The sequence below is a fragment of the Hypanus sabinus genome, chromosome 4, assembly GCF_030144855.1.
Source record: "Hypanus sabinus isolate sHypSab1 chromosome 4, sHypSab1.hap1, whole genome shotgun sequence".
Taxonomy (NCBI): Eukaryota; Metazoa; Chordata; class Chondrichthyes; order Myliobatiformes; family Dasyatidae; genus Hypanus; species Hypanus sabinus.
In genome coordinates this window covers 116,512,052-116,534,234 of record NC_082709.1, presented here as the reverse complement: position 1 = coordinate 116,534,234, position 22,183 = coordinate 116,512,052, and the positions used below count along the sequence as shown (strand labels likewise).

The 22,183-nt window shown below is 41.0% G+C and overlaps 2 protein-coding genes across 16 annotated transcripts in view; one reads left to right on the top strand and one right to left on the bottom strand.

Annotated features, from left to right (window-relative positions):
- Positions 1–1,912: 1,912 nt before the first annotated feature.
- Positions 1,913–11,985, bottom strand: LOC132392330 (uncharacterized). 2 transcript variants are annotated; one of them, XM_059966150.1, is made up of 4 exons: positions 11,787–11,985; positions 9,580–9,701; positions 8,606–8,697; positions 1,913–2,518 (listed from the first exon to the last, which is right to left on the bottom strand). In XM_059966150.1, the coding sequence occupies exons 1-4, from the start codon at positions 11,917–11,919 to the stop codon at positions 2,500–2,502; spliced, it is 366 nt and encodes a 121-aa protein (XP_059822133.1). In that variant the 5' UTR covers positions 11,920–11,985; the 3' UTR covers positions 1,913–2,499. The 2 variants fall into 2 exon arrangements, with proteins under 2 accessions (XP_059822133.1, XP_059822132.1); XM_059966149.1 differs by having other exon boundaries at positions 8,620–8,697.
- Positions 11,986–18,787: 6,802 nt separating this feature from the next.
- Positions 18,788–22,183, top strand: part of si:ch211-161f7.2 (retinoic acid-induced protein 2) — a 94,844-nt gene continuing 91,448 nt past the window's right edge. For 3 of the 14 annotated variants that reach the window (XM_059967985.1, XM_059967984.1, XM_059967983.1), the window contains exon 1: positions 18,977–19,255. Coding sequence is in view for 3 of the 14 variants with exons in the window: in XM_059967978.1 (XP_059823961.1) it covers positions 18,803–18,892 (90 nt within the window). In the remaining 11 variants the exon portion in view is untranslated. The other 11 variants (XR_009511761.1, XR_009511759.1, XM_059967982.1 and 8 more) reach the window with 9 other exon arrangements.

Genomic DNA, 22,183 nt, shown 5'->3' with positions numbered 1-22,183 from the left:
AACTTATAACCGGTGACACTCTTGTTTAATGATTGCAGCTCCATCTGTAACTCCCCACTACTTTATCTTACAGCTTGGCTTGATCCTCCTCAATTATTCCACAATTTTTTTCAGGCAGTTCTTAGTCTGAATATTTTTATTGTGCAAACTTAATCATTCCAACTACACGTGATATTATTAATGTAGCAACTTTGTGCTAATATGCTGGGGTTTTTTTTTCATTCTTTTCAAATTAGTATTTGCCCTCATTTTCTGCACATTATTGCTACATTGAGTTCTAGTTCAAGTTTATTGTTATCTTAACCATACACATATATACAGCCAAGCAAACCAACATTTCTCCAGACCAGGATGCACAACACAGTACGTATAACACACACACAACACAAAGTAGTATTACCACAAATAAATTAACAAATAATGAAATGCATTTACATCTCAATTTAAAATAGTATAACACTACTGCTCTTCAAACATGGTGAGACTTGGGTGGTGGCAGTGAGTTCAGTAGTCTCATGGCCTGGGGGAGACTGTTTCCCATCCTAATGGTCCTGATCCTAATGCTATGGTACCCACTGCCTGATGGTAGGGGTCAAAGAGATTGTTGCATAGATGGGAGAGATCACTGACCATGCAAGGTCCTGCCTATGCAGCACTCCTGGTAAGTATCTTAAATGGGTGAGAGAGAGACCCCGATGATCCTCTCACAATCCGTTGGGTCAGATATCTTGCTGTTCCTGCACCGGTCGGTGATGCAGCTGGTCCAGATGCTCTTAATGGTGCTCCTGCAAGAACTGGGGGGAGGGGGCCTTCCTCACCTCAATCTCCTATGGAAATGGAGAGGCTGCTTTGGTTTCTTGAGCTAGTGCGGTACTAGGTGAGATCGTCTGTTATGTGCACTCCTAGAAACCTGGCACTCTTGACTCTCTCCATGGAGTCATGTTTGTGCAGAGAGGAGCGGTCAGCCAGGACCTTCCTAAAGTCCACAATTGTCTCTTTAGTCTTGTCCACATGCGGCTCAAGCTGTTGTGCTCACACCATTCTACCAGCTGCTCTACATCCTTCACATCACTGTTGTTGTGTCATCTGTGAACCTGGTAATTCAGTTGAAACTGAATCTAGCTGTATAATCATGAGTCAGCAGTGGGCTCAGCATGTAGCTTTGGGGGGGGGGGGCGTCTGTGCTCATCGTTGTGGAACTAGAGATGTTGCTGCCAATACAAGCGACTGTGGTCTTCCTGTCAAGAAGTAACAAGATCCAATTAGAGAAAAAAGGTGTTGAGACCCGACAAGGACAGTTTACCCATTAGTTTCTGAGGGATGATCAAACTAAATACTGAGATGAAGTCGATAAACAGCATCCTACCATATGGGGTGCCATTTTCCAGGTGGGACTGGATGGATTGGAGGGCAGATCAGCACATCAGTATTTAAAATTGTTTAATTCTTCCTCTTGCACCATTTTTTCATATTTACCCATAACTTTGCAATTTTATTGAAAGGGGCAGATCTGGAGGAGGCCAAGATGCACAAGCCATTGAAGATTAATAGTTATTTTGAGAATAAATCAGATTGTTAGATGAACATGGTTTTTTTTTTGGAGCTGCCAAGGTCACCTCTGATCAAAACACCCAAGTGCCCATCCCAGTGAGAGCCAAGTACATGGAGAGCTTATGAAGGATTGACACTCAACATCCAAACCAATTTTTATTTCTGTTTCCTTGACAGAGAACCCATTTGGGGGAGGGGGAGGGGGAGGGGGAGGGGGAGGGGAGGGAGAGGGAGGGGGAGAGGGAGGGGGAGAGGGAGGGGGAGAGGGAGGGGGAGAGGGAGGGGGAGAGGGAGGGGGAGGGGGAGGGGGAGGGGGAGGGGGAGGGGGAGGGGGAGGGGGAGGGGGAGAGGGAGGGGGAGAGGGAGAGGGAGAGGGAGAGGGAGAGAGAGAGAGACTGCAGACCAAAGTTCAAAGTAAATTTTATTATCAGAGTACATACATGTCACCACATACAACCCTGAGATTCTGGTTCTGCAGGCATACTCAGCAAATCTATAGAACAGTAACTGTAAACAGAATCTGTAAACTGTAAACAAACTGTGCAAGTGCAGATAATAAATAAATAACAAGCATGGAATAACAAGATAAAAGAGTCCTTAAATAAGTGTAGTTGTCCCCTTCTGTTCAAGAGCCTGATGGTTGAGGGGTAGTAACTATTCTTGTACGTTTGGTGTGAGTCCTGAGGCTCTTGTACCTTCTACCTGATGGCAGCAGCGAGAAAAGATCATGGCCTGGGTGGTGAGGATCTTTGATGATGGATGCTGCTTTTCTATGGCAATGTTTCATGTAGACGTGCTCAGTGGTTGGGAGGGTTTCACCTGTGATGTACTGGGCCAAATCCACTAACTTTTGCAGGATTTTCTGCTCAAAGGCATTGGTGTTCCCATACCAGGCTGCAATACAGATGCTGGAAATGGTATGTAACACACACATGATACTGGAGGAATTCAGCAGATCTGGCAGTATCTATGAAGGGAAACAAACAGATTATGTTTATCTATAGCGTTTACTTATTTTTAAAATTTATTTATTGATTTATTGAGATACAGCATGGAATAGGCCCTTCCAGCCCTTTGAATCATGCTGCCCAGCAACCCCCAATTTAATCCTAGCCTAATCAGGGGACAATTTAACATACCAACTAGTACGTGTTTTCACTTTCGGAGGAAACCGGAACACCTGGAGGAAACCCACGTGGTCACAAAGAGAACGCACAAACTCCTTACTGCCAGGGGTGGGAATTGAACACTGGTCACTGGTACTGTAAAGCGTTGTGCTTATCACTATGCCACCGATAGACCATTTAGATCACAGAATAACAAATATCCTCCCACAAATATTCCGTGTAATATATCAACCCATCTTCCCATCACATCTACCCTCACACATCAGCCAGTTAACCTACCAATCTGCATATTTGATGTGCTATAGAAAAACTGAAGAACCCCTCCCTCTCCCCCGAGTAAAGAAGTTGTAAAATCAAACCAAAACACTAGAGATCAGGATTCACCCCTTTTCACTGGAGCTAACACAGTAGCTCCATTATCTACACCACTGTGCCACCCTACACACTTCAACAAAAGTCAACCATTTCATGAGTCAACCATTGTCTGGTCCAGTCTGATCAACAGGTCATTTGTCAAATGTAAAACATTGAGTCCTCAGGAGCAGATAGCAACTCTGCTGAAATTCAAGATCCTGCTGGACAAGAACTTAAGGAATAAATTTACAATCCTACTTTCCAGGTTGAGGAAGAGGAGAATGTGCCATAGATCTCATGGGTGCCCTGACTGTGGCCATCTTCAAACTAACAGGGACAAATATAGTTTTAGAGACAATTACAGTTACAGAAAATCCACCTTGTCACGATGGAGAGGTTTCTGAGTCCTGAAGATCATCGTCTTGTTGTGGCGGAGAGGAGTTCCTTGATCCTGAGAGTGATGCCATTTGGGGTTTAGCTCCTGGTAAGGTCACCCATGGCAGAGAGGTCAAGGGGAAGATCCAGACAGAGTGATCCAACCAAGACCTCAACGATGGAGCTGGTGGAAGATGCTAACACATCTTTGAAGGCAGAGAAAGTCTGCAGAGGTGAAGGGGTCCCAGTGGTCTTGCACTCCATGGCACTGGACTCTGACCCCGATCTGCCAAGGACCACGTGGTGACTGCCTGTGCTTCAACCTCCCCATGTTAAACACACAGGCATTCTCCATTTGGGAATCCACCCTGACATCCCAGATTAAATCCCGTGGCGATCAGCAAGTGACACCGAGGGCAGGATTGTGAGGTCTGGAAGCCCCTAGTTATGAACTGGCACATTCAGTCACTGGGCTCTTGGACTGAAGCAGAAAGAGCACTTCAGCAGCTCTATTTAGGATCCCTTCTGCTTACCCCACTTGGGAAAGATGCCCTAAAAATAGCTAGCCTTGAAACCTCCTGACTGCATTCAGAGGGACCACCATATGCAATCAGAAACAAATCAGTGTGATCTTTGGAGCATGGAATGTGTCCCTTCTGATAGATAGTGCAATCAGTGATCAACCAGAGAGGAAAACTATGACCACCGCCAGGGAACTGAGGAGATGCCAGACTGACCTAGCTGCTCTTTCTAAAACCCATCTGGCAGATGAAAGAGAAAGGTGGTTACTCCTTCTTTAGGAAAGTGACAGCAGCTGACAAGCCCAGGATCCATGGCATTTGGTTTGCAATAAAGAATTAGCTTGTCTGTCAACCCTCTAAACTTCCAGTGGGGATCAGTGAATGCCTCATGATAACCCGTTTGGTTACCAACAACCAGATGGCAAACGTTGAGTGCTAATCCACTGGACTCACAAGTATGAAATAGAGGCCTATGACACTTGCTGAGACACGATACTGTTCAACATTCCCAAGGAGGATAAGATCTTTCTTTTAGGGGACTTTAGTGTCAGGTTGGTTGGGACTTCAACCATTGGAAGAGTACAGTAGGAAAGGAAGACATTAGCAACATCAACTCAAGTGGCGTATTAATTCCCACCATATGTGCTGAGCACAATCTTATCATCATGAACATCTCTTTTGCCAGAAAAGCAAATTCAAGACGTCTTGGCAGCACACCTGATCTAGACCATGTCATTGTCCAAGCTAGGGATCACTGTGTTGTGAACATCACCTGGACGGATCATCGCCTGATCCACTTTACCATGTCCATCAGACTCATGAAAAAGAGGAGGGTTCATAAGGACCAGATCAGGCCAAGATTAAAACTTGAGAGTCTTCTTCATACTACCGCCCAACAGTATCTCCAGGCCTCATTTGGGAAAAATCTCCAACAGGAATATCCAGAGGTTATCAAAGAACATTGGGATCTGCTTAAATCCACCATCAACAACACCTGCAAAATCTTCCTTGGGTACAAGTTCAGAAAACATGAGGATTGGTCTGGTGATAACAACATGGAGATAGATCAACTTATCTTCAAGAAAATGAAAGCCTTTTGTGCTTGACAGAATGACATCGGCAGCAAGGCCAAAAGGGAAACCTACTCCAGAGCCAAGGTAAATGTTCAGTGTAGGGTAAGGGAGCAAAAGAATCTTTGGTGGACTGAGAAAGTCCTGGAAATCCAGAAACTGGCAGACCCTGCTGACATGAGAGGCTTCTTCAGTGCTATCAAAGCAGTCTATGGTACCAGTTCTTTTGGATTTAAACCCCTTGCACTCAAAGAATGGGAAGTACTTGCTAAAGGATTGGAGGAATACCACCAATCAATGGCGAAAGCACTTTCAAAATCTTCTTAATTGAAACAGCACTGCTGAATCAAAGGTTACTAACCAAATTCTCTAGAGATCTGTGAGAGAAGGCTTGGGGGAATATCCCAATATGAAAGAGGTCCATGCTGCCATCAGGAGCCTGAAAAGCAACATTCACTGGTCCAGATGGCAAAATTGCAGACCACATTCAAAATGTTGGAGGAAGTCAGCAGGCCAGGCAGCATCTATGGAAAAAAGTAGTCGATGTTTCGAGCTGAGATGCTTCAGTTGGACTGGTAGACGAACACTCCTGCACCACATTCATGCCTTGACCGGAAGGTCAGTGAAAAGGAACAAATGCCCTCAAGGATGCCCTAATAGTGACCAGATTCAAGATGTGAGGCAAGCTGGATTGTGGCAATTACAGAGGCAGTTTCCTCCTGTTATCAACATTCTTGTCAACTGACTCCTGCTACCTGTAAAAGCCCTCCCTGAATCACAACGTGGGTTCTGCCCATCTAGAGGTACTGCAGATTACAAGGTGCCAACTACAAGAAAAATGCCACGAACAAAGAAAATCCACGTATTTGGCTTTCATAGATTTGACAAAGGCATTTGATACAGTAGACCATCAAGCTCTCTGGCATATTCTCTCAAGATATTGCTGTCCTGATGAGTATTTACAGATACCAAGGCTACTGCATGATGGCATGTCAGCTATAGAACTTCACAACAGTGGCCCTGAATCAGAACCTTTCAGTACCAAGACAGGAGGTAAACAAGACTATATCATTGCACCCATTCTATTTCCATCTTTGTATCCTTCATCTAACTGGCCAAGACCAGCCACAGGGAATCCCAATTGTGTACGGAATGGGCATCTTGCTTTTCAACCTTAACTGCTTCAAGACCAAAAACAAGGTCAGCACCACCACCAGCATGGAACTTCAATGTGTGGATGACAACACCATCACAACACACTTTAAAGAAAATCTTCAATGTATCCTGATTGCCTTTGCCATCCCAAATGGTTTTGTTTTGAATATTTAAAAAAACATAGGTCCTATAGCAGCTATTATCCAACCAGCCATATATCCAGCCCTCTGTAAAAGTTGATGGTATCATCTTTGAAAACGTAGACAATTTTCTCTACCTTGGCTAGAGTTGTGCTGGTGGAGCCACCAACAAGATTAAGAAAAAGAGTCTTTGAAGACTCTCATCTACGGGTTCAAACAAAACTTTTAGTCTATAGAAAAGTTGTCCTCCCTTCCCTACATTACTGTATGGAGCTGAATCATGGAGCAACTATACAGTAAGCACTTGAAAGCCTTGGAACAATGCCTCCAATGATCCTTACAAAAGGATCAGCTGGAAGGAAAGGTGCAGGAGGCCAGCATGAGCAGCATTCCCACCAGGATAAAGCAACACCAACTCCAATGGATAACTCGCTTCTCCACAAATGAATTCTTTACTCCCAGTTGAAGGAAGGTCAGCGAGCCCCTGGTGGGCAAAGGAAATGTTTCAAAGGCAGCATCAAAATCAGCCTGAAGAAATTCAACATTACTTCAAAAAACTGGGAAGACATTGCACTCAATAGATGCATCTGGAGGCAATCTGTTCAAGAGGGAGCTCTGCTATACAAGAACAACCTTCGCTGAGAACAAGCAGCAACTGCTGCAAAAAGAGAAAATGAACAACTAAGAGAGCCAACCACTAACCCCAGGCACCTCTTACTCGTGTCTACACTGTACCAGAATATGTGGATCCTTAATTAGCCTCTACAGAAGCTAAGAGACACACTAGTAAACAATCCCTTAGGGGAGCATCTTCATTGCTTCGACTGAGCACAGTATTACTACTACAGAAAACCCAAGTATAAGAGGATTCCCTTTCTGTCTTCAATCAGAAAGGTTATTATTAGGGTCCTCCTCAACCACTTTCTTCAGTGACCATAGACTTGTTCCATGAATCAGTGTGGATTCATCTCTCTGGAGGCTTAATGAACTTGATTTTCAGAATACATTAGCTTCAAGAGAAATTCACACAGCAGTATCAACCACAATACGTGGTCCTTTATAACATCACAAAAGCCGTTGGCTGTCAAGAGGGACTGGGAAGTATTTTCTCAGAAGTTGGGTGATCTCTGAAATTTGTCATTATGCGCCACTTGCTTCATGATGGCTCACATGGGGGAGGATCTTTACCAATAGATCAATACCCAATCTCAGTGAGAGCTGGTCATCATCACAAAACTCTCTCCAATCTTTCTAGCCTTAATGCTACACGTTGCATGCAGCAAAGCAGGACAGTGTCAAACCCACATTGCCTGCAATCCAGAACCAAGAATTCCCCAACCTCGTTGATCTGCAGAATACGGACAACACTTGGTTTAGATGTACATTTGGGGGGCAATCTCTATACCATCGATAGTGACGCATGAGAGTGTAGACACTGGAATCTGGAGTAATAGATAATCTGCGAGAGGAACCCAGCAGCATTTGTGGGAGGAAACATTGAGTTAGATCTCTACATCCAAATCATCAAAAAATTCCTTTGCTGAAACATGAAGAGGACTGTCCTCACATGAAAGAGATTTGTTACGTGTCTCCATTATGCAATGCAGCACCCAATGATAAATGCGCAAAATGAAACACTGAGAAACATGGAACACACCCATTACCTAGAAACCACTGCACTGCAAAGATGACATTATTAAATTCCAGTACTGCCTTCAATGCCCCAACAGACACCGTCATTGAAGATCAATTCCTCAGTCCAGGCACAAAGCCCATGATTTGCAAGCAGCAAACTTCCTTGCTCCCCTGTACATTTTTGAGCCATGCTCTATTCCCAGTATACAAGCCAAAATCCTTGAGAAGTACTTCCTCAAACTCTTCATCCACCAATCAGTGAATCAAAATCACTGTGTTTCAACTGCTTGGACCTCCAGGATTAATGCTATAATTACACACAATTGGCTTTGAAAGACAGGCCAAAAATTCTACCTGCCCAACACCACACTTCCAAATAGGCACTCCATCAAGAAAGAGCTTCCCAAACAAAAAGAGGAAATAATTCAACATTGCTTTCAAAGCCTCCATGAAAAGGTACGACTTCCTTACATTAGGACCATAATAAGACATGGGAGCAGAATTAGGCCACTTAGTCCATTGATTCTGCTCTGCCATTCCATCGCGGCTGATCTATTATCCCTCTCAGCCCAGTTCAATCCCTGGCTCAGAACCACTCAATTTGGCAGAGCAATTTCAAATCCCTTTGTGTGGAGCATGCATAAACACAGTATAAATTAAGGACAAGAGTGCCCCACCTTACAAAAGTTACCTTGCTGGATGTCACCATGTCTTCATTAGTCAACTCAGAACCAAGAGAACTGGAGTGGTAACAAGCCCTGCTCAATTCCTATTAAAAGGTGAAAAAAAGAAGAAGAGGAGAAAAAAATTATTCAGGTTTAATGCTTTGTACAAGCTTTTATCTGGCCATAACTAGTTCCAGTCCTCTCCCCTGATACAGAAAGCAGAGGTCCTTGAAAATTATTCAGAGGAGGATTACATTGAATACCTATCTTGAATGAAACTTTTTATGAGCACAGGCTGGAAATAAGTGACTTTTTAAACTATGAATTCCAGGGGAAATGCCTCCATGTGGTGGAATCTAAAGCTAGGTATCATTAAGATAAAACAGGCACCAGGAAAATAAGGAATTCAGAGAAAAACTTTTATTGTGAATGCATTGAGAATATTGAACTCACAACCACAAGAAGTCATGACATAAATAACATGGTTATATTTAAGTTAAAATTTAATAATGTACGGGAGAACAGAATAAATTCAATGGTTCTGCTACATTTTCATCAAATGCAAATTGATTGACTTAATTGGATTAATTCTGTCAATCACAGATAAGTGTGGTGCTTCTGATCAGTATGTTTCTGCTAAAACTGTATCCTCTGTACTGGCTGAGCATCAGGTACAGTTTTGTTCTTCTGTTCACTTGAAAACAGATCGGAACAATTTAATTTTGAGCTAAAAATGAAGGGCAGATAGTCTCCACTGTCAGTTTAATGCTCCCCAAGGAGTCACTCTTGATTGTCACAACAGATAAAATGTACATTTAGTGCAAAAAGAATAAAAAAACTGGATAACTGAAAAGGACTTTGCAAAGATTCTATACACCCCTCAGGTACCAGGGATTAAAGTCCAGCTTCATTTATTGTCTGGTAAGTTTAGCATACTTGGGAGAAATAGGCATCAATGGATCTTTGGTTCTTAATAACTTCCTTACCCCATGGCTTGGTCTGATGTAGGATTGAAGTTGATGATAATAAAATGTCAACATTGATGAATCTTCTTGAAATGACCTGGATTTGGCCTTTGTCTGTTTATTAATTGTTCCATACAAGTCAACTACAATAAAATCATTATGGTCAGAAAGTTAGCAGGTTCTGAGAGAGAGACAGAGAAAAAAAGGACAGATAAATTAATGACAGTATTGGGCACAAAACTCTTCTCATTTGACTCAATAGCAAAAGTGCATTGCCAGTACATAAGAGGAAGAAAAAACACAATTCCCAATATTTGCAAAAGAGGGAAACTGTACAGAGTAACTTATGACAACTTCTTAAGGCATTCTACAGATTTTGTTTACAAATGGATTCACTATAGAAAAAATCAATTAATAGATCATCTTAATTCATTTAAAATATTTTTGTTCAAGTAAAGCCATTATTATTTGATGTTTATGTTAAGCTAGTAGAATCAGATTTACATTTTCTGCTTTAAATACTTGGTATTTAAGCATTATTTTGCCATTTTCTCCAAATTTGCAAATATATTTCAAGAAAAAAAATAAACAAACATTTAAAGGTAATTCCATTGATAAAACATTTACACAATGTTATCTCAAGAAGAAATTGAATATGCACCTGGAAAACAAAAGATAAACCTGAATAGGTAGTAGCTTTATAGTATTTGGAAAATACTTAATGGTGATTCTCTAAAACATGTATTTTTAACTTTAAAAACTTAGCTAGTTGAGTCCATTTTCAGATGTTGACTGATCTATTATATCCTTCGTATTTTCTGATGGGCTTCCACTGTTTTTTCATAACACCTCTCAATTACATAATAGACTACACCAGTGTCAGGCAGAGTAACAATAACAGCACTGTTATGTAAATAACATTTTCCACACACAACTGGTTAGAAATCACCTTGCATCTAAAGTTTACAGTCCTTATACAAGTTAAACCATTGTGTAGACTTGAGATGCACAAGTTTACGATTGCGGAAATTGCCACCTGTAAATCAGTGCTGAAGAAGGGTCTCGGTCTGAAACGTCATCGACTCTTTATGCATTTCTATAGATGCTGCCTGGCCTGCTGAGTTTCTGTGCATTGCTTTGGGTTTCCAGCATCCCTTTCTCGTGTTTATCATCTGTCCAGCAATTTTTAAGAATTGTTTTAAGATACCAAGTGCTGCTTTAACCAAACTACCCCCACTTTCTTCTAGGTTCCTCATAACACTGCTTCTTTCCTCTTCCAAGAAGGTTTTATTTCAGGTGAGGCTTAACCAGAGACTTGCACAGAAGCTTCTGTATTTAAGATCTTAACCTACATTCTACAGTGACATTAGGAGCCTTATTCTTGCCTGTTTTAACTATGGATGATGATTTTTTTTCTTGCACTTGCATTTCTTTCTGAATTGCATTGAGATGGGTACACAGTAAGGTTTTTTTTCCTTTCTTTATCATTATGTAATAACTCACAATTGCTCCTTATTCCACTTGATCTTGCCCCTGTTTACATCACTCTGCCAGTTTTCAATTTGTTGGTAACTAGATTACCAGTCTTCATTTGGGTGTTAATCAGTTTGCAACCTTTATGACTAAAGTTAGGGAAAACTAATATAGCCCCAGCTAGAATGCCATCCAAAAATGATCAGTCTTTCCACAATGCTTTATTTTCCTTTCAACAGAATCACTACATTCCCATCCATGTTACAGCATCCTGATTTTCTCAAACAATTAGTTATGCAGCCCTAACTGAAATAGCTTTTATGTAAACTATACACAAAGCATTGCTTTGTTCTCAACTATTCCCTTAAAATGTTATCTTGACCTTTTCTCTATAAATCAATGCCAAGATTCCTAATAAATCTTTAGGCATTTATCCTTAATTATGATTTCTGGCAATTAATACCTATTGCAAATCATACCGGTTTTCCTTTGAACACTTAAAACATTATTGCCCTTTAACAGAGTTATTGACAAATAACTGTTTTTAAAAGTCCTAATAAGCCTATTGGCTAAAACTTCAATATTACAAAATCCAAGACAGTGGTAGAACCCTGGTCTTCTTTAGCACTTTATATCATTGGTGTGAATAATTAACCATTAAATTTCTACCCTCTCACTAAACATCTTAGCATGAATTTGACCCAACCCTGCTACCAGCTTTATTTGTGTCCATTCCACAATGATTTGGTTGCTACCTGTATTTCCGTTTGATGCACTGTGGGTGGACCTGCACCTCAGGGACTGCGGCAGTTCGAGGCAGCTCATCACCACCTTCTCAAGGGCAATTAGGGTGGGCAATAATGCTGGTTTAGCTGGCGACGCCCACATCCCGTAAATGAATACTGTATAAATTTTTAAATACCCTTTAATGTTTTATTCGACAAAATAAGGAGGAGGAAATGAAATCCCGTGAATGAAGCATGGACAGAATACTTTTCATTAGGTTCATAAAGATTGCAATACCAGCGAAGTGAAAAATAGTTTGACTTCTGTCTAAAAGCAGTGATTGTAAATTTAATGCAATATCTAGACCTGGTCACGGTCTAATTACGATTTCATATTTGTTATTGAATTACTTAACGTTTTGTAAGTAAGATGTTATTTTCTGAACGGCTCACGCAAATACATCCCGACAGAGGCTAAATTCTGCCAGACATACATTGAACGCGTAATTCAAGTTTGCTAACCTAAAACTCCCTCCCTATCTACTTTTAAACAACCCTTTCCTGATGGTGCGTGACCGTGTTCGGGATTTAGTAGTGCGGGAAGCGCCAACGCCGCTAACTATTCATTTGATAAAACGACAAAGGTTTTGCGAAGACAACGGGGCCCGGCGGCTCTCCGCTGGGCTAGATCAGGCACTGTATAATTGACTGTGATCTCTGGGGAGGCAAAGAGGGCTAGCGAGTGCACGTCAAATGCCGCCTAATTAAACGAGAGCAAACTCCACCACCCACTCGCCTGCTGCCGAAGCCGCTTATTTAGATTAATGACTTGTATTTCCGCTTTGTCAATCGAATGAGCCACTGACATCTGGGATCTGCCTTTATATTTTGCAAACGGCTTTATTTTGTAACCATTTTTATTTACATATTAGAAGGAAAATTCCGGTTTCCTTTTCCCCAGTTATTTATGTAAATTAAATCCCGCTGCCTTTAGAGCAAAAACAAAAAAAAGGCAAGCAACGATGGTTGCGATTGATGTTGCTGCTGCAAGGCACCGGTTTTTGTTAAGAGCGAGGGACATGAAACCCTTGTGCTGACATTCCCAGTATCGTTTCGCTCGTTGCACATTCTGGCTCACCTATGTTTTCCTCGTACAGGCTGTCGCCAAATAAACCGCAATAGATTAATCTGCCCTCGTGACAGTGCTTAACGTCGACAATTACATCTCACTATCAGTAGCTTGGTTTTTTCAAGCTTCATAAACGGTTAATCTCTTCGTTCCTGATGTTTAAACTGTTCGTCAAAATAGAATCACAAGTCTGATGCTAAGTAGCTCGTGGGAATATCTACTTAAAACCGTTTGTCTTCATTTGTCATACACGATGTTTATCTTCGCACCAAAACCAAATTAATGATTGCCGAACGGCTCCTTGACATGTTAACAGATTATTTTACAGAAAAATTCACGAATAAAATCGTGAAATGGAGCAAAAGACTTTTTTTTCTTCACCGCGCGTAATAAACAACAATATACTTTTAGGCAAAGCAGAGAGAGAAAAAAAACATTTACTACTTTACAATAAGTCTCGAGGATCTTGCCGCGAACAGATTCAAAAATATTATCATTGTAATCGATTAACGTAACTTTGCAGCGTGCGGCCACAAAAAGGAACATACCTTCAAAGCTACCAATCGAAATCACTTACCACTATTTATTGATGGCAACGTATTTGAAAGGTTCTATTTCATTAAAAACTTCAGCTTACTTCTGCCAACCACTCTTCGTCGAATCTTATTCCATACTAAATATCATTGCACTCACGTCTACCAAAATCTACTTGAAGTCGCCTAATTAAATCCCATTAACAACTGCATATTACCAGTAAGGTCGCCGGAACCCACTCGACTGGTCCCTCGCCATCTGCCCTCCCCATGGGCAGTGTTTTATGTGACTTTAAAAATTGTTGAAAGCACATTCGCAATTATAAGAGTATTGCATCTTTACTTCAATGCTTACATCTTGCATAATTTTTGGTGAATGCATATAGAACTGATAACTTACCAAATATAAAGCAGGCTTGAAAAGTACTACCACCAGTTTATTTTGCCAGATATATATTTTCATTATTAGAATTTTCTCCCTAAATGGAAGAAGCTTTCTTCTGGGGGGGGGGGGAGCTTTCCATTACTTTTTTTTGCAATTTTTTTAAACCGAAAAAGGGCAACGTTCGATCTTATTGCATATTTTATCTAATCTTGACAGATTCAGCTTTAGAATATACAGAAACATAGGAAAATGCTTGAGAAGATTTGCTTTTAGGCTCATGGAACAATTTCAATTTAACCTGTGGCCTCCCTTGTCCAACTGGAAAACAGTTCTTGTTTTATTTGGTTTTTTAAAAAACTCATTTTGTTTAACAGATTTTGCAAAAAAGCAGGAAAAATACACCACTACTTTTAAAAATCATTTCTGGACATTCCAGAATAATGTGAAATGGTACATTGGCTCTTTCATATTGATTAAAGTGCCTATGGTGCCTTTATTGGTCTCAGTAGTTAAGGAAAGCAAACTTGAATTTTTATTTGAAAATCATTGTGTATAACTTTCTCAAAAGAGTTATAAACAAATTTTAGTTCATTATCTACTAACCAAAAATGGTTTTCTCAAGCTGCAATCCAATCAAAGGATTTAGATATCATAAAGCATGTTGCAACTACTATCTGGGTCTAGATTTCAGATTACAGGGTTGAATGTGACCAAGAGTAACTATTTAACAGTGATAAGTTTAAGAACACATATCACTTAATTTAAAAGTTAGTGGATTCAGTCCAGTACATCATGGGTAAAAACCTTCCCAACTATTGAGCACATCTACACAAAACATTGCCATAGCAAAGCAGCATCCATCATCAGAGATCCTCACTGCCCAGGCCATGCTCCTTTCTCACTGCTGCCAGCAGGTAGAAGGTACAAGAGTCCTAGGGCTCACACCAACAGGTTCAAGAACAGTTATTACACCTCAACCACCAGGCTTTTGAGCAAAAGGGGTCAACTACACTCACTTAAGGACTCTTATCTTGTTATTCCATGCTCGTTATTTATTTGCACAGTTTGTTTACAGTTACTATTCTATAGATTTGCTAAATATGCCAGCAGAAAAAGTGTTGTATGTGGTGACATGCATGTATTCTGATAATAAATTTTAGGTTGAACTTTGAACTTTTTCCTGTGGGTGTGGCCATGTGTTCAATTTTAAATTAGGAAGACTGCAACCTAAAGCTTACCAAAACATGATTAAAGTTAATTATTAACAAATTCTATTTATGTTTATGTAGGCTGAGTAACAGGACTGTGAAGCCAACAATTACATCGAGGACCATGTGACAAAAATACTGAAAATGGGAATTTTATGAATGTCACTTCAGCTTAGGGAAAAAAAGACTTTGGATGCATCAAATCCCAATATGTCTTATTATGGTGAATGAAGCTGTCAGCATTATCATGGATCAACTTCTTACTCGGAATGGGCTATGCTGACCCTCTCCCTGGGAAATAGTAACTGAAAACACAGGAAAAATATGTGCCATGTGTACATAAGGCAAGGATAAGGATTGAACAGCTGCTGATATTTGATCTGAAGAAAATGATTTGAGGGGAAAGCTTTTTGACACAGTGAGTGTTTGATAAGTGGAACTCCCTGCCAGAGGAGGTAATAGAGCCACTATGATTAAGAGACATTTAGATGGGTACTTAAATAGGCAAGGCATTAAAAAATATTGTCTTATTGCAGACAAACAGAATCAGTGTAGATGGACAAAATGCCAGCAATGAATGAGGTGGGCTAAAGGCCAATGTCTTGTGCAGTACAATTCTGTGACATTATGATGTGTAGTAACACTTGGTAAATGACCAACAAAACTGTTCAATGCTTAAAACTTTACGTCAAGGAGCTTGTACTCAGTATGTTCACCTTATCTGGTTTGTTTTCCTGCATTAACCAATGTTGTTCTGCATATTATTTATATTATACACATGCTCTTGTTTTTGTTGAAGGGGTTTAATTAGCTCTTTGTTATTTGCATGGCAGTTTCCACACACGTGTTTCTAACACGTCAGACTTGGAACAAACCATAAGGAAATATTTCTGTTTACTTTTAACTGTCATGGACAGACAAGAGGACATAATAAAAGACACAGAAGCGTCTTTATCCATATATTTGTGTATTAAATAGTGTATTCAGTTGGGAAAATATCTACAGTCAATGTAGCATTAATATTTCACATGTTGTTTGAATAAAGTATTTAACAACTGTAGTAACACAACACTTTCCAATAAATTACTGGAACATATTCTGAATGGTGAATGACAATTTTATTACTTAAATAATTAAATATCAATTTGTAATATATATTCTATGCTTTAAAGAAAGGGGTTTCATTCATATATTATTGTTAACATAATAAAACATCTCAAGATACTCGCAAACAATTCCCATATAAAATGTGGCACCAAACACAAATAAAAAATAATTCAGATGAACAAAAATTATATCAATGAAGCAGATTTTACAAAGCAGTTAGAGAAAGAAAGAAGAAAGATAGATTTCAAGTGAGCTAAGGTACATCATTTGAAAAGTAAAGCTTGGCAAGCTGTGGTGAGGTGAAGGACGTTATTGTTGTAATTGTCTAAATTGGAAGAGCAATGGACATCTTGGAGAATTTTGTTGTGGGCGGAAATTGCAGAGATGCCAGGAGGTGCAGCAATGGGTGGATTTTGAAGCAAGGTAGAGAAATTTAAATTTCAGACATCTTGGTTGCCTTGGAGATAGAAAGGGCCAGGGCCAGTAAAAGATACCATGAAGGATCGTTTAGCTGCTGCACGGTTTTCAGATGGCATTGTCTAAAGTGCAGAAGTTGGGAGTAGTTTTCTCAGGAGGCCACATGGACTGTACAGCTAATGCAAGGACACAGATAGACAGGTTTGCAGAACATGAATTAGGCAGTTTTAGTGATGGAAGGATATTTGTGTCAGAACTTCAAAATTAGATAAGATATCAAGATCACAAACTCTCTGGTTTAACCAGAAGCATTACCTAAAGATAGGAATGGAAAGGTTTACCTTTGAATGATGTTCTGTAGCTAAGGATTAAACACAGCTGCTTTGCTATGTTAACCATAAGAAATTTCGACTTATCCGGTATTGTCTTTGCAACAGGATATATGACAAATTTGACAACATGGGGCTGAGAGAGGGGATGGAGAGAGAGGTGTCCTGCAAGTTGCTAAAATGAACACATAATCTAATGTTATCACTGAGCACAGCCTGTTGATGAAAAATAAGAGGGCCAGGAACAAACTCTTGCAGAACAGGGGAGACCAAGAAAGGAAGGCATCATAAGAGATTTTCTAACTATCACTAGACGGATGAACAATTTGCAGGATTAATCCAGATCAATGGATTAGATAAGGACTGGATAGAGTGGGGAGAATATTTCAAATAATGTAAGAATCTAGGACCAGGAGACACAGCCTCAGAATAGAAGGACATCCCTTTAGAACAGAGACCAGGAGGAATTTCTTTAGCCATATGGAGACGAATCTATGGAATCGTTGTTACAGATGGCTGTCATTTAGGTATATTTAAAGTGGAGTTGAAAAGCTCTTGATTAATGAGGGCATCAATGATTATGGGAAGAAGGCAGGAGAACAGTGTTGATCATCAGTCATAATCAAATGACAGAGCAGACCAGAAGAGCCAAATGACCTAATTCTGCTCCTATGTCTCGTGGTCTTATCAGGGTATTGAAGACAATATCCATATCTATTGCCTGTATTCAAATACCCTTGAGGAGGTGGTGGCTTGACTCCTTCCTGAATCTCTACATTCCTTCTGATAAAGGTTCTTTGCCAATACCAAATTTCCTACCAATAAAGGCCAAATTACTGTTTCCCTTCCTTAACTGCTTGCCACACTTGTATGTTGCATTTCAATGAGTTATATACAAGGGTCTGCAGGGTTCCCTTGAACGTCAGTACCTCCCATTTACTCACCATTTAAAATACTCATTTGATTCCAGTTTTGTAAAGATACCTGACACTTTTCAACGCTCTACTCTATCTGCCAGTCATTAATTTATTCCGCCGACTCCAGCCTTTTTTACATCTTCATTATTACTCACATTCCCACTTAGTTTTATGTCACCTGCGAACTTGAAAGCTCCATGTTTAGTTCCCTCATATTAAGAAGAAACTGTTCGTATATAGTGTGAATAATTATTGCCCAACAGGTTTTAATTTGGCAAAGCAAAAAAAAAGACACGGGGTTAAGCAAAGATTAGAGATTGTCACCTGTACATCGAAATGAAGTGTGTAATTTGCGTCAACGATCATCACCGCTCGATGTTAACACCCTGTAAGAGTTGCCATTCTTCTGGCACCAACATAGCATGCCCACAATTTACTAATCCTAACCCCGTTGGAGGAAACCAGAGTGCCCAGAGGAAACCCGCCCTGTCACGGGGAGCACATGCAAATCCCTTACGGACAGCAACTGGAATTGAGCAGGTAGCGCTGTGAAATGTTACGGCTACCGTCTCATCCTCTGGCTAATACATTGAATTGGAACAAACAAAACATTTAATACAATCAGAAAAATATGATTTAACACATCGCTGTTATGTTTTAGTTGAATTCCTGCTTTCAGTAGAACAATAATAATTAGCCATATTAAGTGGGCAGTCACGAGTTAAATAACGCAGCAAGATTGCTGATACATTTGGAAAATAGATGGAAATAATGGTTTTGGGGGGAAAAAACTCAACATGCAAACTAGCTAACCACAAACTATTCGCACTTATTGTTTTACTTTATTAGGCTCTTCCGTTTCCCGGCTGCATATCAAAGGCTAGAGTCCCGCACAGTGTTTGTCTGAGTCATCTTTTGCGATGAGATGTTAAACGTGCAATTGGCCCGCAGATAGACAAGGCATGACGCAATTGTTTAAAAATATGAATTACTCTGAACATTTCGAGCCTCTGCGGGAGAAATGTACGAACTGGAGACTGAGGTGAACTTGCTGTGCGCCCAGGCCTGGATGGTCTGCGCAGGGCAGTGTACTAGTCCGCCTGAAACCACGGTTCGTAACGTGATATCAATGTGTGAGGGCTGTGCCCAGCATGGGGGGAGTTCTATTGCAGTTCAGTATGGGCGGGATGGGATGTGATGCGGCGGGGCGGGGCGTGCGCAGCCTGTCGCCTCGCCGCGATTCGGACCCGTTCCAGGTCGGAAAGCGTCCGCAGATCACAATGCATCCTTACCTTGTCAGCCCGAACACCGCCCACCCCTAAAACCGGGGGGCGGGGGCGGGGGTTAAAAGAGACGCGCTTTTAACCGGCGGTTTAAAGAACGAGGGAAGGACATGTAACTAGAGGAAGCTCACACACAAGCGAAGCCTCCTCTGCTGTCTCCTTGAACACCAGCAATGAATGACAACAACAAGGTGAGTGTGGAAAAAAAACATCCTGCAAGGGAACCCTTCATAAAAGATTAAGAGCGAGTCGGTGTCGTCAAATATTCAGCGGCATTCTGACACTGATACATTGTCACCAGTTCCAAAGGGCAGGCTGCTGCGGCGGCGGCGGAATGGAAGCTCCAGGCTCTCTTGATCCTTCTGTTTATGTGAGAATATTTGTTTTTGTCTTAAATGGCATTTTGCATTTCGAGCTCGCGCTGTCGAAATCCTCCCGCTTCCCGAAGCCCATCTTGGTCTATTCCGTTACAGTTGTTACTGAGGTTTTAAAAAATGTCGTGTTTTTTTTTCTTTTGTTGAACTGCCCTGTGTAAATAGACTCGCAGTCCTGTGAAAATCAAGGTCTCCCTCTCTGCTCTTTGCGTAAGCCTGCATATTCATTTCACAAAACTCGTAAATGCGGCCACGTTAATTATGCCCCATCCGTGTTTGTTTAAATTTATTATTCAAGCCTGTTATCGGGTTTGTGCCGCCATCCCGTCAGAACGTCGGCAGATGCATAAAGTGCGCTTATTTGGTTATGGGCACACGTTTCATTTTAAAAAAAATTTCTTTAATGATAAAGGCGATTTATTGAAAGCTGTCAACAACTGCTTCCCACCATCGCACCTTTATGCAAATGTGGATGATTACGCATGAAACCGCTCCCTCCCTCCACACGAGGATGTGCTTGTTCTTAGAGGTTGTGTGTGTGGAGGAAGCCCCACAGCTGGAGGTTTTTCCGGCTGAGAGCCCCATTGGAGGTACAGCCGGCCGCCACCTTGACTGTTGAGTCTGGACCCGGCCAGCTGCATCAGTGTTTACATTGCACCATCGCCAACCTGCAGTTGGTTGTCGGCGCCCCCCTTGTTCCGTGCTGATCGTAACATGAATCGACCGTCGATATTTGTATTGGTTGCCCTTCGTTCAAGCATCAGGTGCGTGTGACATACCCCTTACCTGAGGAAAATTATGCGTTTTTTAAAAATCTTTGCTATGGCAATAAAGGGATAACAATAGAAAAATGAGTTTTGGCGAGTTTTGAATTTTTTTGGTGGCGGAGGAACTGTCGATTTAAAGAGAAATGTTTGGGGCCACCTGGTGTTCGAGACCTCCACGCGAAATGTCCTGTGTTGCTGGTTCTGTAAACAAGCCTCCTCGGGTGTTGATTCATATTTTGTAAACCTCACGCATTTGCAGTAGTTCTTGTATTTATTAATTCCCTCCCGATTGATATTTTAAGTGACGGCTTGTTTGAGGGGGTTGCGAGTACTAGCTTTTTTTAAAATTGTGATTATGATGGTGGGGCGCATAAGAAGTGGTGTAGGACTTGGCTCTGGGTCTTTCGAGTCCATTTCAATAATAACTCAGCCTTAATCTATACTTTCCTTCCTGGTCCCGCAAAATCTCGATTTCTTCAAAAATCTGAAAATTAAACTAAGAAAAGTAGATCACAAAACGGAACCTCGGGGCAGTGTAGGGGAGATGTTGAGAGAATCCTGTAGAGCATGTTGCTCTTGTTTCATTACTCAGCGGGCGTCTGCAGACCTTGTCAAATCCTAATCTTGCAAACTTCAGTCGTTCAGGGAACAAATTCTGCCAAGGTCATCCTGCCTGGTGTTTCAGTGACCCTAAACACACCCATGTATTGACTGAACAATCTTCAAAGTGCGGGGGGGGGGGGGGGAATTAAGAATGGGCAATAAATGCTGCCACATGAGTAGATTGTTTTTAGAAAAGTTTATTGGCTGTATATTGGAATGAAGATGAAACGGCTGACCCAGTTTTCAATAAAAACAATTTGCACAGCTGATGTCATGTGGCTTGTTTCAACTTTAAGAGAATAGAAGTCGGTGGTTTTGGCAGACCTCAGTGAATTTTCTTTTCCTCTCTCTATCTTCCCAAATGGGATGTGCAGTATGTCCACAAAGGTCATAGATTAGAGTTGTTGAAATAAAGAAACATGAGTGAGGTTACAGGAGGAAGGTGCAATAGTGATAGTTCTGTTTTAACTATTTTTTTTAGTACCTCCCAGTTGAACTTTTGTGTGTGTTTTTCCCCCGGCCTTCAGTCTGTGGTTTTGTATTGCCATGTGCTCTTGTTTGTTTTCATGCCCCATGTACTCCTGTCCCCGCCCCCGCTCTACGCCGGCCCCTGTATTACTGAGTACTCTGCTCTTACCCATTTCTCATTATACCAGTTTTGCTGCCACCTGTGTCTCACTGTGCTCCACCTATCATCTGCCTCTCTGTTTGTTGCTCAGTGTATTTCAGTCCTGTGTTTTCACCTGTTTGTTGTCAGATTGTGCCAATGAATTTTCCTGAGCCTTTCCAGCAACTGTATCTGAACTCTGTCTGGCTGTCTGTCTGAATATTGACTCTGCCTGTTTCCTGATTCTGGTTTTTGGATTTCTCTGGAATTTTTGATCACTGCCTGAACTTTGATGCTGACTTTGTTGCCCCTCTGGATTTGCTACTCAGTAAATATCACAGTGTGCACAGTACTTGGTCTACGATTTGGTCCTTGCTTCAGTGCTCTGACACTATGATTCCTCTGAAGCTTAGAGAAGCTAATATCAACAGGTCCTTGAGTTGGCACTAATTTTTTTAAAAAAAAAAGGTCAACAGAGTTGATCTTCAGATTGGTAAGGCTGCACTCTTTTCAATAGCAATTACTAGCCAATATACAAGGAAACATGTAGTTTCTGAACTAGGAATTCCCAGATGGGGTTCTTTAAATTTCTAGGTGGCTCCCATGTCAACAGAATGTGTGAGCTTAACAGGTGCCATGGGATTCTGAAGGAACTGTCCCATCATGTAGAATATTCAGTGTAATTAGATGCACACTAATTAAAGGAATAAAAACAGCTTTGTATTTGTTTTCCAACAGCATAGATAGATCCACTCATTTGTAACCAGA

Coding starts and splice junctions, on each gene's coding strand:
- LOC132392330 (XM_059966149.1), bottom strand. CDS start 11,919: ATGTGGGCGTCGCCAGCTAAACCAGCATTATTGCCCACCCTAATTGCC. Junction 9,702..11,786: donor TGCATCAAACGGAAATACAG/GTAGCAACCAAA, acceptor ATTTTATTGTAG/TTGACTTGTATGGAACAATT. Junction 2,519..8,619: donor ACATGGTGACATCCAGCAAG/GTAACTTTTGTA, acceptor TTCCCTTCATAG/ATACTGCCAGATCTGCTGAA.